The 16325-nt window shown below is 38.7% G+C and overlaps 2 protein-coding genes across 4 annotated transcripts in view; one reads left to right on the top strand and one right to left on the bottom strand.

The window, feature by feature from the left end:
• The window catches only part of LOC135410521 (RCC1 and BTB domain-containing protein 2), a 36012-nt gene extending 30686 nt beyond the window's left edge, over window positions 1-5326 (top strand). Inside the window, exon 13 of the mRNA XM_064647307.1 lies at window positions 1096-5326. Within this exon, the coding sequence (XP_064503377.1) occupies window positions 1096-1236 (141 nt within the window). The 3' untranslated portion in view covers window positions 1237-5326. The remainder of the gene's footprint in view (window positions 1-1095) is intronic.
• Window positions 5327-7232: 1906 nt separating this feature from the next.
• RB1 (RB transcriptional corepressor 1) overlaps window positions 7233-16325 on the bottom strand; it is a 544421-nt gene continuing 535328 nt past the window's right edge. For 2 of the 3 annotated variants that reach the window (XM_064647279.1, XM_064647278.1), the window contains 10 exons: window positions 15317-15435; window positions 14798-14943; window positions 13973-14118; window positions 13306-13410; window positions 12156-12269; window positions 11905-12071; window positions 10986-11016; window positions 10517-10659; window positions 10170-10219; window positions 7233-9178 (listed from right to left, as the gene is read on the bottom strand). In XM_064647279.1, coding sequence (XP_064503349.1) covers window positions 9105-9178; window positions 10170-10219; window positions 10517-10659; window positions 10986-11016; window positions 11905-12071; window positions 12156-12269; window positions 13306-13410; window positions 13973-14118; window positions 14798-14943; window positions 15317-15435 — 1095 coding nt within the window. In that variant the 3' untranslated portion in view covers window positions 7233-9104. The other variant, XM_064647280.1, reaches the window with a different exon arrangement.

Below are 16325 nucleotides of genomic sequence, written 5' to 3'. Positions count from 1 at the left end.
TTACTATTCCAGTACTTGTTGATGAGAGATCCAATTGACTTCCTGTGCATACTTGTTATACCTTATTTCTTGAAGGATATTTTGTGCTTCTGTTAAACCTTTAGTTACATCTTGACAGGGGAAATAGACTTGAAACATGGAATCTAAGGAAAAGGTTTCAAAGGGAAAATGCACAAGTATTCTGCTGAGTATCTTTGTACTATTAATCTCCAGGCTGCAATGTTAGTGTAGTTAACATAGAATCAAATTGGCATAGGTTAAAAGACCTCTTTTTGCTGTAACCCTTGAGGAGTTCATAGCTTGTGGATCATACTGCCAATTTAGATTTGCCTTGCTGCTGGCTCCAGCTCTGCTTCCTGCAGAAGGTAATTCATTTTGCTTCACAGCAAGTTGTTGCATAGGAACCAACTAAAGGAGGCTGATCCAGTGCATGGAGAGAAGGATTGCCACTGTCGTGAGGAGTTTGAGTGGGCAAAGTTCGCTGCATGAAATCATGGTTGTATGGCTTAATGGCTTGTACCTAACCCGTGCTGAACATCTGAGCATCCTGTTTCGGCCTGACCAGGACAAGCCAGAACCTTTTTTGCTATCTAGGAATCCCAGTGGATGGGGGATACAACTCCTAGGTTTGCCACAAAAGACATGTGTATCCTAATATCCAGTTTGTGTTCAGTGAGCATCATCAAATATTGCATCATATTTTGCTTTTATTTGCAGCAAGACTAGAATATCTGCTATTTTTTAAAGGACCACTACTGAATTCAGGGCAGGAAGGAAAAGAAAGGAGTTATTGATGGTCTAGTAGTTCTATGTGGGAAAAACTGATGGTTTCACTTACTGGTAACTTTTCTAATGACCTCAGTAAATGTGATGGAGTTCTTGATTTTATTTAGGTGGCTATTCTTGTTTTCTCAAAGGGGGTTTGTTGAATAATTTCTGTGAACAAATTTCATCCTATCATTTAGAAAAGGGGTTGGTATGAACAGTCTGGTATGTTCTCTGCTAATTAAATGACAGGTTTTGAAACAAATAACAATAATAATAATCATTTTTTATCAGTCATTCATATTACAAATTATCTCAATTTGTTCCTAGGACTTGGAAGAATTTTGCTTCAGATTTTGCATAAACCATTTAACTGTTGTTACACAAACTCAAGGCTTTGCAGAAATGGACCACGACCTCCTGAAAAACTTCATTAGCAAAGCAAGCAGAGTGGGAGCATTCCGAAATTGAGGTCTGACTACCACCAAGCTGAAGAGTGTGTTCTCTTCCCTCCTGGAAACACTTCTTTGGAGAACTTCTCCGTGGTCAGAATGTGCAGTGGTTTGGAAAGAAAGTCTCAGTGTCCATCAGCTTAAGAAATGTGTAAAAGTCCACTAACATGCAGGTTTTGTAAAGACGGCTACAGCATAGATGTGTGGTAACTGTTCATTGCCAACAGCCATGAGATTTTAACCCAAAAATCTAATGCAGAAACTACTCTTTCCCACTCAAAGTCAAGCAAACGAATCTATCGTTATCTGCTCTGTCTGGTTTGATTTTTTAATTTTTTTTTTTTAAACAATGTGCATTTGGATTTTATGGGACAGTAACCTGTTTGCTGCTGAAACTTTCATAGTGTACTTTTAAAAGTAAGTTAATATGTCATAGTGGGCTTCTTTTTGTCTGGTTTATCATCCAGTGAAGATCCAAACTTGTTTTTCTGAACATATGATAAAGTAATACAAATTCTTTAGCATGAGAGGCTTTCTGACTGGCAGGAGGATATATCTCAGTTGCTGTTTATTTGGAGTTTATTTATGAGGAGCTTCAGCAGGATATTACAGCTTTGAGTTTTCAGCATTTATGTCCACTGTTTAGGCAGAATGAAAAGAATCTCCCTTTCCATTACACTGAACACAGTTCTTGGCACTCTAGTGGGCCAGGAAGGGGCCAGGAAGCATTCACTATATTTGCCTGGATGTGAATTCTCGTGCTATGAGTTTTACTACCCAGAAAATAATTTAGTTGCAAACCCAAACAAAATTTCAAGAAAAGGAGTTCTGCTTGAGGTTTATTTATGCCTGTCTTGCTATCTGTCCTGAGATAGGCCTTCTTCAGAAAAACTGAGGAAAAGGTGGTTTTGAAGTGGTAACATGGGCCTTACAATCAAATCCTAAGAGTGAAACTCACAGTAGTTTCCACATGGCAATAAAGACACCTTGTCCAAATACATTGTTTCAAATTCTCCTTTGGTCAGTGCTGTGAGGTGACCATACCACTTAGCTAACAGGTCTGTTTAGGAGAGAGGAGTTGCCCTCTGGACATGCCTCTCTCCCATCACTGATGAGCAATGGCTAAGGTAGAGTAGATGCTTATTTTCTAACTGACTGAAGTGAGTTAAGATGAAAACCCCACTCAGTGCTGCACAGAGGAAGGTTTGCCCCATTACGAAAGATGTGAAGCTTATGGAGCATTTTCTTTAATTTTCCAAGAGGTAACTGAATTAACCCTGAGCATTTATTTCTCTTAAAATTTTGACTGAGTGAAGTGACTTCAAGTGCCTTTTGCAGTATTTTACAAATGGGGAAGACAAGAAGCTGGATGACTAGGCTCAGTACACTAATACAGTCGTGACCTTCCTGCAGATCACCGCTGCTCCACTGAATCCTTCAATGACTTTTTATAATCCTCAGATGTGGTTTCTAAGAAACTAATTCCCTTAAATGATCACATCTTCATTTCTAAAGTAGAAATAACTGTTCTTTACTGTATTGGAGGCTCATTTCTCAAACAATCCTGTTCTTTGAGGAGCAGTAGGAAAAGGAGCAGCACATACTCCAGAAGAAAAGATGAGAAGTAATGAGTATTGCCCCTCTTCACATCAGACCTTGTGGGTGTGAGTTGGAAGGGTGAAGCATGCAGACAGCAGGATTTACTTATGAAGAGGGCGATGATCAAATATTTTTGAAAATGTTGTGGTAAATATTTACTTGTGTTTGAGACATTTGCCTCAGACTTTCACTAGAAATATATTGGATCACCTACAGCTAACAAGCAAATTCTGCCACCCCCTCTGTGACTAGTACAACTCCCTCCAGCAGGGTAAGTCCATACTTCAGCAGTTGTGTCTGTATTTTGTATTCAAACAGAAGTGCTCAAAACCTTTCCAGTACATCCTTTGCAGTTTCATCAAAACCACAACTTTGCTGGGGGAAGAGATCAGTTTTGCTAAGTTTGTGTTGAAAAGCACTTGATGCCAGTACACAAATAGAGGCTAATGCGAACAGTAAAACAGTATCATGGTAGGGCACAACTTTACTGCAAACCTTGTGTGCTATAGCCCAGCACTGATCATACCAAAGCATACACACAAGGGATCCTGTGTAAGCCAAGGCTGTATATCCCTGGTTAAGCCTGGGACGGCTGAAGTTTCCCCTTTTCAGTTCTGGGCATATGAACTGCCAGACTCACCACCTAACACTTCCTTAGCTGTAGCAGCACACAGAATGAGGGTGTACTACCACAGCCCAGCCTTCGGGCAGCAGCTTGTACCAGACCCTGTTCTATACAGATGGCATTATGATAGCACACAGCCAGTCTACTGGGAACCAGAACCAGCTGGGCAACCATGCCTCTGGTAATGGCCTTTCTGTGGTCACTCCAGCCTTCCTAAGACATGTACTATAAAAGGTCTCTGCAGATGTTTCTGTTGCTTTACTTAAAGAAACAAACCAAAACTGTAAATATGAAATTATGGGGTTTTTGACTCAACATCAAATAAAAAACATTCTCTGGCTCCCTGGAGATACTACTCCATGGAATGATAGTGCTGGAGAGGGATACCACCCTCCTGCATTGACTCAAGTTCATAACACAGTAGTTGAACACTTACGGCAATCAAAATGACATGCTACTTGAAACAGGGAATTTTTAGCTTAATATAAACAATAGTGCCATTTTTTCCAATTTATTTCCTTCCTGCTCCTAATTTCCAAACAACTGTACACATTAAAGCCCAGATGCAATTTCAAAGTAATTGACAAAGCCTGTAATCTTGAGAAAAAGCATCTCTGGACTGAATGAGGGTGAAAGATTCAATGTGTCAGTGTTGCCGTTTATACATAACATCTGTATCATGTGACCTGGATGTGATAGTGTTACATTCCTAAAGACAGTTATTTATTTAATTTTTTAACTTTTGTTGCATGCACTTTCTTGGGCACTTAAAGCTCAATGTTCAAAAAAACATTGGGTTACGTGGTTAAATGTGGATGGATATATGTAAATATGTGCTTGAAACCTAACCATGGGACATTTTGGAAGAAAGTAAGGATGCATTTTACCATTGTGAGATAGTCTGCAACAAACTTGTGCTTGTGGATCTCGCTGGGTAAATTACTTAATACAATTAAGTATTGTTCTGTTTTAGGACGCCACAGACAAAAGGTATTTATTAAAGAGTGAAAATATGATCAAGCATAAACTGTGTCTGGGATTTAAATAAAGAGCAGTGTTCCACTTAGCAGAAAGGGAGTCAAATGGAATTTGAAAGAAAAAGAAATTACAGGGGGAGGGTTATTTGAAGGTTCTCCTAAGTTACTGAAGCTACAAGCCAGCACTGCATTGTCATATAGTAGTAGCCAGCTGTAGAGTTTTGTTACAATGCCTGATAACTACATAAACTGCTGTTTTTATATGATCTGAACAATTTCCATGGGCTTTCCTTGTAAAACAAAGCATTTACTTACCCCGTAGAGGCAGGACTCATTGTCCAAAGGAGAGTAATGGAGGTGGTGAAGGGCCTTGAGGGGAAGCTGTATGAGGAGCGGCTGAGATCACTTGGTCTGTTCAGCCTGGAGGAGAGGAGACTGAGGGGAGCCCTCATTGCAGTCCACAACTTCCTCATGAGAGGAAGAGGAGGGGCAGGCACTGATCTCTTCTCTGTGGTGACCAGTGACAGAACCTGAGGGAATAGTCTGAAGTTGTGTCTCAGGGGAGGTTTAGGTTGGAATATTAGAAAAACATTCCTCACCCAGAGGGTAGTTGGGCACTGGAACAGGCTCCCCAGGGAAGTGGTCACAGCACCAAGCTTGACAGAGTTCAAGAAGCATTTGGACAATACTCCTGAGCCCATGGTATGACTCTTGGAGATGGTTCCAGTGCAGGGCCAGGAGTCGGACTCAATGATCCTTTGGGTCCCTTCCAACTCAGCATATTCTGTGATTCTGTAATGATGTAGAAAGTTTACAGCCTGAATCTAAATATATGGTTTGAATTTTTGTTTCTTTATAAACTTACCTGGTTTAATAGATCATTAATAAAAATGCCATAATATTTAAAAGAGTATGAGTGGGATTTTTTCTATTCTTTTCAGTAGAAATGAAGAAAGTTTGATGCTTGTAGACTAAGTTGACTATGTAGTTAATTAAACCAGATAATATTTCACAGAGGTACCTTAAAGGCTATTTGTGTTCTTCAGGAAATCATTATCACGAGATAACACATTTGTAAGCTGGATAATTTATGCAAGTGTATTCCACCTTCCAAAGAAATTAATGCCCTAGTGACTTAATGATTAATAAAATGGTCCTCAGAACACTAATCATTGTTTCTTAAGCAAATGCACATTATGACCAGCTTGTTACAATTTAAAATATTTCAGCTGGTACTTTGTACTGGTATCACACAACCATCACCTTCTCCAGCCACTCCTGTACTTGAAAATGTGCAGTTTTACACATTCCCATGGCTGTTCCCGCACCTGTGAGGAACTTGCTCTTTACTACAGCCCTTCTGGACTAGCACTGCCTAAGCACAAAATTCTTCACTTGCAAGTCAAATGCAGTGAGGAAAAAATAAGTTCCTGTGACACATAAGAACAAACAGCATTCATTTGGAAACAGTGGACAACAGGAAGAGATGAAGGTATAGAACAGCAAATGAAGAGGCTGGGAATCAGCTCATCAGTCTTCAGATGGCTTCACAGCCAAGCCAGTAGATTAAATTCCTTTAAGCATCAATGGACAGAAACAAGCCTTTCCAAGATTCAATTCACCTGATCTCATCTTACATGTAAGTTTTAGGCAGGGACATATTTTCTCCAGAAATTTATGTTTCTCCACAGCGATTATCATTCAACCAGTGATACAACGCTTACCGTTAGGCACCTAAAATGCCCATCACATTTTTTGTCCAACTCTTCTGCTGTGAATCCTAATTTTCTTTTTTCCTAGAACACAGTTGCAATATTCCAAGCCATTTTTAGTACAAGGTCTTGCTCTAAGAAAAGTGCTGTCAAATGGTAAGATTTCCATATATCTGATAAAAAGCCATTAGTTTCAACATATGCTTATTTGCATACATATCTGTTTAAAAAAAGACTCTGAAAATGCTTTTTTTTGAGAGGGCAGGAACTGGCAAGCTAGCCAGTGCACTTTGTGCCCTAAGCATTGTCCTGAACACTGATGCTATAAACAGCCCTGCAGGCTCAGCAGTGTCATGAGTCACAAGCACCTCTGGACTCTAAAAAGGCAGGGACAGGGAGCCTGCGAGGCTGATGTGCCCACAGCCAGACACCAAAGCCATGGAGGCTGACACTGGAGCTTGGTACCCTGGCTATTTCCAGCAGTTTTGAGAGCAAAGGAATTGCTTATGAAAAGCAGGGTGGTGAAATCATAGAATATGCTGAGTGGGAAGGGACCCATTATGATCATCGAGTCCAACTCCAGGAACTGCATAGGACACCCCAAGAGTCACAACCATGTGCCAGAAAGTGTTATCCAAACGCTTCTTGAACTCTGGCAGGCTTGGTGCCATGACCGCTTCCCTGGGGAGCCGTTCCAGTGCCCAGCTGCTTTCTGGGTGAAGAATCTTTTCCTCCTATCCAACCTAAACCTTCCTCAACTCATGATGGGAACGCTTCTAGATGCAGACATCAACCTCCTGAAGGACCACGCAAGGGCCATGACAATGACCCAGATGCTACAGGCCTGCATCTGCCAGCATTACCAACAGTGACCCTGCTACAAGGTCTGGTGAGACTATTTCCAGAACATCCCATGGAAGCCTCTGAAGGTAACCACAAGCCCAAACATGCAACTCTTTGGACCTCTGCACCCAAACATAATCACTGGAGATGGAGTGACCTCTGCTTGTCTCAGCTGCAGAGCCATGGTGTGATACAGGAGGGCATCATCACCATATGAAGTCACCTTCCCATCTAGTAAAAGAAAACTACTGACTATAAATCTTTTAAAAGCTATTTTATTTATCTTGAAAGGAGAGAAACTGATTAGTTGTATAAAATATTATCATACTTTTCATGTAAAGCCTTCAGTCTGTTTGAACAAAAAAATACATTGTCACAGTAAAGAAATAATGAATCTGTTTAGGTACTGGACTCTGTATTCTTCCCCTCACCAAAGGAAGAACCCTGACTACTGTAACAGAGCTTAAGTCAGTGTACCCCAATGCTAAGATACATTCTTTCTGTAAAACTCTGCAAAAAGTGAGAAAATAAACATAAGGTACTCTTAAAACTTCTGTACATTTTTCAGGAAGAACGCTGAAGCTGTACTGAGTCTAAAAAACCCCTCGATATTATTTTAAAATTCATTTACACATCAGTGTGCTGCTCGTAGAATTTTTAGTAGCTCTAGGATTAGCTTCGAATAGATCTTTAAAAAAATCCTACTGTAAGTACTCTAGGGTCAGGTAAACAACCTGTAAATAAGCTACTTGGAGAAGATGTTGGTTTAGAACGTTTGTGTCATGAACGCAATGCTTTTCCACTGCAACTGTTTTTAATTTAAGTAGCTGCAAAAGCTAAATTCCATAAAAATTGGTCATTTTAAAGCAAGACATTTGCTTATATTTTAATCTACTGGAAGTAAAAATGTGCTTTTGTTATGTGTATTTTACAAAGCTTAGTCACTGAAAGAAAAATTCCAGTATCTGAATCAGAAACTTACAAATACAAAAGATGACAAAAAGTTGAGTTTGTTTTTTTTTTTTGCTAGTTGCAACCACTCACAAATTGCCCAATTAACTGCCTTTTCAGTAAAATAAGGCAGATTGATTTTCCCAACACGGGTTCACCACATTCAGCTTTTGTGCAGGCTGCAGTAAGGCCAACAGGAGATGTCCTGTGCTTTGAGAGTTCAGGCTACTCTCACCTGGAATCCAAATGGAGTCACTCAGCCTTCAGCTGCTTCTCAAGCTGTTTTGCTTGGCTACAGTTAGGTAAAAATTTGAGAAAAATCAAGAAAATTCTACATTATTAGAATTTTGAATTCTTATGTGTACCAGGTGAGGTTTAGGTTTGTTTGTTTGTATGTTTTTTCTTTTGAGATTTTCCAAGATAAGAAAGTGCACATCAATTACTCTGCATATGGAAAGAGGCTTCAGCTTCTGGGAAGATTCTCTGTAGGATTCTGGGATGAATCTCTGTGGGAATCATATCTCGTGAACTTCAAACTGATGGAGAGTCTAACTGCCCTCTGAAATTACACTGGAAAACTGCAAAATGCCAAGTACTGGTTTCAGTAGTGCGGCTGCGTAATGATTTCACTTAGAACTCAGGCTGTACTTCTGAGGCGAGGCCCACACTCCCCAAGGCCTACGACTGATGTCCAGTTTAAGTTAACGGGAACTTGATGAGCTAGTTATGTACAGAGACAGAAATCTTTGCAGTGTCTGGCCCCTCATTTTAAAAATTTGCAAGTAATGAAAATCTAAAAATCAAATCTAAGAAACAAAATTAGTGCACTTCATATCATACTAGCTAACATTTCATCTTTAGGCAGAAAGAATTCAATCCAAGGAGACTGAATTGGCTTATATCAGTAACTCTGCAACAGGAAATTCAGAAACCTTGCAACTCTGTTTTTAAAACCCTCAAAAATATATATAAATTAAATTCAGTGGCTTATATTGTATATATGCTACATCATAAGGTAAAGGTATCATGAAAAACATTTAACAATTTAAGAAGTACAAATGCTTTCAAACTAGCAGTTTGGAATAAAAAGCAACTAAAAATGCAACTCTATTAATGAAGACTGTAAAACAAAAACAATCTAAGAGGGCCAGCAGTGCAGCCCCTGGTCCTGAGAAGAATCTCACTTTTCTTCGTTGGCTAAGGTATCATTTCCATCATTCAGCTTCTGCTTTTGCATTCTGGTTCGAGTAGATGCTAGAAAAAAAAAAACAAAACCAAAAAGAATGAAATGAAATCATTTTCTTCATAATTACTTTGGACTGATTATTGTAAAAATTTGTAATGACACATGGAATAGAAGTACACTAATCTGAATTCTAAATAAACCAAATCCCTCATTATAAAATAAACACCTAATTCTGCATTGCTTCGGCAATTCTTGCTAAATCTTACACATCTTAGAAAATTTCTTCCACCTGTTTACTCAAGTTCTCATTGTTTCTGTACCCTCACTGTGTCCATTTGCATCCTTGAGGTGGGCAGATGGTCTGTATCACACAGGGAATCTTGCTTTGTTGCCAGGCAGATGCTGTGGGCTGAGCAGTGCCCACATCCCAAAGCCAGTTGGCCAGGAAATGCCTTTTCCCCTCAGTGACACACACTAACACCACTGGACATGAGATAGAACTCTCCTTCTTAACCTCTGACACAAGTAAACACTGAAATATTTCCCCTACCTTAAAATAAAGGAGAGGTGCCCAGATCCACACTCATACCTATCTTGATGAGCAAGGTAAGAGTTTTTAATGGGCCAATCTGCTCAGCTACAGAGCTCAGATTCCACTAGACAGTGAGAATGCCTGGCCAGACCAAGTGTGCTCCTTCTCGGGAGCAGAAAATACAACTCATGTGGGGATGGGGTTGATTTGCTTTCCCTGAGCTAGATCTGAGTTTCATTTGAAAAAACAGAAAACTAATCCCATAAAATCTGGAAGAAATGCTAATCCACAGTAGAAGAAAAAGCAGTCAGACATTTTAGTATAAAAGACAGCAAAGCAACAAACAAAACTACATGAAGCATTTTCCTGTGTACGTAAATTTCCATTTTGTAATCTGCATTTTTAAAAAACCCAAGCAAGTTACCCAAATGACATCAGTGTTGAACAACATTTTCATCTGAGTGGGCCCAAACTGTTCTATCCAAGGCCCTCACTGCTGTGCAGTTTATGAGGAAAATAATACTTACTCATTTCTGCAAGCTTTTGTTGGAACTTGGACTCCTGGGGTAGGTGTTTGCTGCAGACAGAAACCATATGATTAAGTCAATAAAAATACCTCTTTATTCTTGTAACCTAAACTTTAAATTAAGGTTAGTTCATTTCAGTGTTATCACCTTCTCTTACACACGCTGAATAAATCCTTCACTTCTGACATCAAAGCGTCTAATTGAGAAGTATGATGCTACCATCTCATTTAATACAGTTCCTGAAGTTCATAAAGTAACACAAGTCAGGATATCGGGAAGAAGTTAGGATGGAAGGCCCCAAGAACTAAATATATGTAAGATTACTGAAAAGCCAAGGACAGTCTCACCTTCCATCCGCCTCGTCTTGCCCCTCTATATCAAAGCGCAGCCTCTTCAGTGGCTTTGGAGCAGCACTTACTTCTGCGCTGCGCTTCAGCTGGCCATCACTGTTGCACAACATCTGGTTTATTTTTTGAAACTTTTCAGAAGTCTGAAGTGACAAGAAAATGAGAGAAATAATTGTCAATGAACCCTGAAATGATTCCAACTTTCCAGATTATCCACTAAAAAAATTAGGAGTTCTAAAGCTCTGTGGAGTTTTAAGAACCCTGGCTTCTGCCACAGCAACTTTAAATAAACTGCAACACATTTTAAAAGTGCATCTGGATACTTGGAAGGAGTTAAAAGAACTTTCCCGTAATTACTACATTTAATTAGACACACTCACTGGCCAGTTCCAGAGATGTGAGCAGGTTGTCTCATTCCTCCAAAAGTTACACGCATTTAAGACCAGACATTAAACATGTTAAAACTCACCCCAAACGATTCTCCAATTGACACCAAAATTCTGCCAAATGAAGAAGAGAAGTGTTTAAGATTAAGCTACATTTAACAATCACAGAAGCATCCACTAATTTGCAGAGCTTAGCACAAGGCATTAACATGGTTCCTTCTCTCTCTGCATTAACAGTGCAAACTCATACTGTGCTTTACTGCAGTGAGATATTTTTCTCTGGGCCAGTGAATGCTGAATCACCAGATCAACTGTATCACACAGACAGAAATGAAACTGTGGCTTAAAAGAACCAGAGAACCCCATAGTCTGTCCCTTATCACCAGGAAGACCCTTCTGTGCTGGGTACTCAGACAATCATCCTTTCATCTTTACCTTTAAATGTTTGCTAATCAAAACCATGCAGGACTTCAACCTGAAATACACAGTAACATTTAAACTTTGGTACACAGTGGGCCAGATGCACTGGGACTCACTTGATCCTAGTTTGAAAAGCCACTGGAAAACTGGCACATTTGCTGTCATCCTCACCCACTAAGAACTACTGACCAACACTTTGAAATGTTCTGTTCAGCCAACTAAATAAACATTTTGTTCCAAAAAAGTATTTTCCCTTTGAACAAGCTTACAAAGCTCATCTGTTTTTCAGGAGTGTGATCCATAGTCAAAGCCAACAACATTTAAGCAACTAGGTCAGGAAATTCCTCTCTGGGGGCGTAAAAAAAAAAAGGGAAAAAACAATCAACAAAAACCTCCTTGAGCACAACAGAAAAGCACTCAAAAATGAATAAAGGTTTCAAATAGGGGACACAAACTTTTAATCAGAAAAGATATAACAGCCACAGACTACTGAGAAAACAGACTGCAGTTTTCTAATTTGCTTCCACTAAAATCCCCCAAGTACCTTTAATTTAGTCAAAGAAATGCTTGTCAACAACCTACCTTGACCTTGGAGTCATCTTTGTGGGTGACTGAAATCCATCAGAGAATTTGTACGGGCTCTTCAAAGGTGAGATGTAGATGTTATTGCCAGCAGGGACACGCCGAGGAGAGTTGGAAAACTGGTAAGGGCTGCGAGGAATGTGTGGGATGGGTGACAGAGTAGGAGGCTATAAGAAAAATAAAATAATCATAAGATTTTATTGTCCATATATTTCTAGTCCATTGAATAATGAACAGAGCTAATGGCTTACCCTGTTGGAAGCATACTGCAAAATGTTTGTTTTCAGCTTCTGCATAAACACTAAGTTGTAAAAGACTATAATGGAGTCATATTGTTCTTCCCGGATAAGAACACGTTTAAAAGTCTACACAGGGTGAGAAAATCATACACAAGTTAAAAAAAAAAAGGAATGAAAATTTTACATTTGACAAACTTATAAAACCATTCATAAAGTCTGTGTTAGATAATAGCTAGGATGGCATGTGGACTGTGTGCAAGCCATTGTACCTACTATTCAGAACTGTTCTAAACTGTTAGGTTTTTTTTCCAAACATGTATGAACACCAGTAGAAGCATCTACTTCATTAGCTGGCACAGTCCCTTAGTGCGAACACAGTTCTAACACTTTCCAAATTTAAGCTCCTTTTGCTTTCACGCACACGTGTCAAAACGTCTAGACTACTGTGCATGCTGTGGAAGGCTAAAAAAACTCATTACTGACCTGATGTGGATAAAATAGTTCTATAGGCTTGGAGACAAAGTCTGGAGTTTAGCCAAGATCCACAAATACACTATGAGAAACTCTGCTACTCAAAGGATGCCTACAGTTCCTTTAACTGGTGAGGATTTTTCTATTGATTTAATTATTGTGTTGTGCAAAAATTTCAGTACATGAAAGCTCCTATGAAGAAAGAAACTTCTTAATGTTAGAATTAAGCCTGCAACTTTAATTCATTCTCAGCTGTTTGATATATAAGCATACATCTCTATTTCATATCAAACCGTATTTCTATTGAAAGCTTCTGTAGAAAGTTATCTGCTTCTCTTCCCTTAATGCTCCATGGGAAGTTAGATAACTCCTAAAGGAACTTGTGTTATTTTTGAAAATCCTATTAGCTCTACACATAAATCTTTCATCTAGTCTCCAAATAAAATCATAAACCATTATTTAGTGTCTTTAAAAAAATTGAATAAAGTTTAATTTATGCAATAAATCTCTAAAAAATCTTTAAAGAAGATATTTAGTATTAGAGTCCGTTTTCTCCTCCACAAAATGGAGGTGCAGTGAAGCAGAAGTTTCTTTTGTATGTTCAAGTGTAGTTCGTTTTATTTTGATTTCAGAGAGAAAGAATTAGTTTATAACATTTTTATGGAGGAGTAACTTTTAAGAACTTCCATACCTCTTGATTTGTGTTGCAAAGCTCCTTGTATGCTGAAACTATTATTTTAAATCGAAGATCTATATTCTTTACTTTGCATATGCCATACATGGAACACATCATGATCTATTAAAGAAACAAGACAAGACAACTGAAAATGCAGAAAATGAAATCAGCTTCGTCATTTCAAGTTAAGAAATAAGCTTTCTGTTACTGTTAGTGTTCTGTAAACTAGCCTGCAATTCAACTTCATAAGAACTCCCAGAATGTAAGTCAACTACTGTTACCTCTATTTCTGTATGACAATCAACTAACTAGAGCTGATAGTATCTTCTAAAACTCATTTCACACATTGCAATTTTAGAGTAGAATAACAAAACATTTATCAGCCACCCATGTGGTCTTCCCAAAGAAAGTCATTATTTTCTTATGCAAATTATTAGAAATTGTGGTGTGCTTCATTATTTTGAAAATAGATGAAAATGGTATTTGACAATGCCATAGTGAGTAACTGCCAGTACTTAAGAAACTGAGATGAGAGACTTCAGTCTAAATTAAGTTCTCCTCTCAGTGATCAACAGAAAAATAAAAACTCAGAGTACAATTTCTGATGGCTAAAGAATATCTAAGAAACATTTTGTTCAGGAGAGTCTTTTTAAGCTTTTCAAAACTTTTTTGTTCATGTTACCTGGTCCAAGTGCCTGTCTCTCATTAGCTCATACTCATTTTGCAGTGTGTACTGGAAGAGGGTCCAGATCAAGGGTTCCAGGTCAGGATGTTCGGAGAGAAGCTGAAGGAACAGCGTATGTAGCCGACGATAAGCCAGAAGATACACTTCAGAAACAGAGAGGACAAATAAACTGGAATTGTAGTAATAGGGGCATACAAAAGAAGAGTGCAATGGAGGATCGACAGCAATTGAATGTTTGCTGTCTCCAACGACAAAAACTATGAGACATCAAATGAAGGTAGTAAAAGCCAGTTTTAAAATAAATGGAAAAGATTCTTCATACAAGAGACAGCAGACATATGGAAGGCCACACCAAACAATGCTGCACATGCATGCCTATGTCAATTCAAAAAGAGCCTGAACAAGCATTTGGAACATGAATCTGCTGAGAGTTACTAATCCGACACAGTGCAAAAGGTTCAGAAAAAACCCCGAGCTGGACAAAGTCAAAGCTTGGGAAAGCATTCAGGGGAAGCACCGTCCATGCTTGCCCAGTTCTTTAGCTTTCCAGGATACATATTTACAGTCACTGCTGGGAAAAGAAGAACCCTCCATCTGAGCCCATACGGACATTCTTATAGTCAGTAGGTAAGTTTTCAGTTCAAACTTCCAGCGTGCAGAGCGCACCCATTAACCTGCAGGCACCATTTTACAGTTTCCTCCAGAGGGTCTGCACACTGTTCACTACAGATTCTACAATAATCTTTTAAGAAATCTTGAGCACCAAAATGGATAAATAACATGAGATAACTGCAAATGTCAGCACATACAGAAGTAACAAACCTTTTTTGTAGAACAGAGAGAGAGAGGTAGATTTTTGTGGTTTCTGTGTTTGCGGAGTCGCACCAGATTGAGCATCTGGAGTGGAATTAGCACTTGGAGGAGGTCCAGATGTTTTCTTCTTAGGAGATCTCACAGGAGAAAGGTAGCTGGAGATTCAACATATATTAAGCACTTAATATCACAGGATAAAAGAACAATTTTATATGAATAATACTTGCAGGAACTCTTCCTTAAGAAAGTAATTGCTATTGCAACCTGTTATCCTCAATACCTGATAGAGGGACTTATTTATTCCTAGGCAAATGAGATAACAGTTTGCAGTTACAGGTTTGATGGATCTTAGAAAAACAGATTTCAGCATTTGATTTAAATTTATATGAGTAATTAACATCTGCAAATACAACAGTTTAACAAAACCTAAGTACCAAGCCTAACAAGTAGGAAAACAGAATAGAGGTGAATTTTAAGGGTGATATTAACTTCACATTTTCCTAGACTTCAGGCATGCATGTCACTTACAGGTCTGCAGCAGTGTGATTATGTTGCGAAGGTGTACTGGGAGTAGAAGTGGTCTCAGGCTGATCAGTTTGGCCTTCTCGTTCTTTTGACTGCTTGATAAGATCAAACAGAGGTGACCCCTAGAAAAATTACAGGAATACTACATTGTACTAAGAATAGACAACCACTTTAAATGGATTTTGTTCCCTCTTCTCCAAAAAAATCCACCAAAATATGATCCTCAATAGAATATTAAAGCGTTGAAGTACTTCAGAACACTCAGATTTTGCCAGATAACTTTTAACTATTAAATACACCAAGTACATTTTTTCTTGTTTCATCAGCAATCCATTAGATATAGGCTAACTGCAGATTTGAGACACAGTTGTATTCTAGAATCCCTTACTACTTCCTATTAAATAGCCATTCCTAAAAAGAAGACCAAACAATACAAGGAAATACATAAAATGTCGCATTTCAAAAAATAACAAAAAAAACCCCCAACACAAAAAAAACCAAACCAACCAACCAACCAAAAAACAATCAAAGGAAATCAGAACCCATTGTTGACTGAAAGTTACTGCTGTACCTGCTGTCAATCTATTTCTGCTACAACATCTACCCAATATTTTGCATATGATAATACACAAACCATGGTCATAACTCATTTAACTGCACTGGAGACTTTAGTCTCTGCTGTATCATGTTGCAGAGCCACGTCTGGCAAGAGTTTAAGTGATTCTGGATTCATTAAGTCTCTGCCCTCATGGTCAAAAACAAAAAACATTTTGATTTGAGGTTAATTATCAATACTTCAGGCAAGGCAGTTGGAATACATTGGAAACTAAGAGCTTGAAGTAGAAAGTGATGAAGAGAGAATGTAAGAGGAATGGAAAGGTTCTGGGTGAAGCAACATCAGCACTTCTGCTGACGTTAGTAATAAACAGCAGTCTTGCAGAAACAAAATCTCAGGCTGCTTGTGTGTCATGCACAGAGTAGAATTATGCTGAGACAAGAAGACTGCATGGGA

Source organism: Pseudopipra pipra, chromosome 2 (assembly GCF_036250125.1).
Source record: "Pseudopipra pipra isolate bDixPip1 chromosome 2, bDixPip1.hap1, whole genome shotgun sequence".
NCBI lineage: Eukaryota > Metazoa > Chordata > Aves > Passeriformes > Pipridae > Pseudopipra > Pseudopipra pipra.
This window is presented reverse-complemented; position numbering and strand designations above follow the sequence as displayed.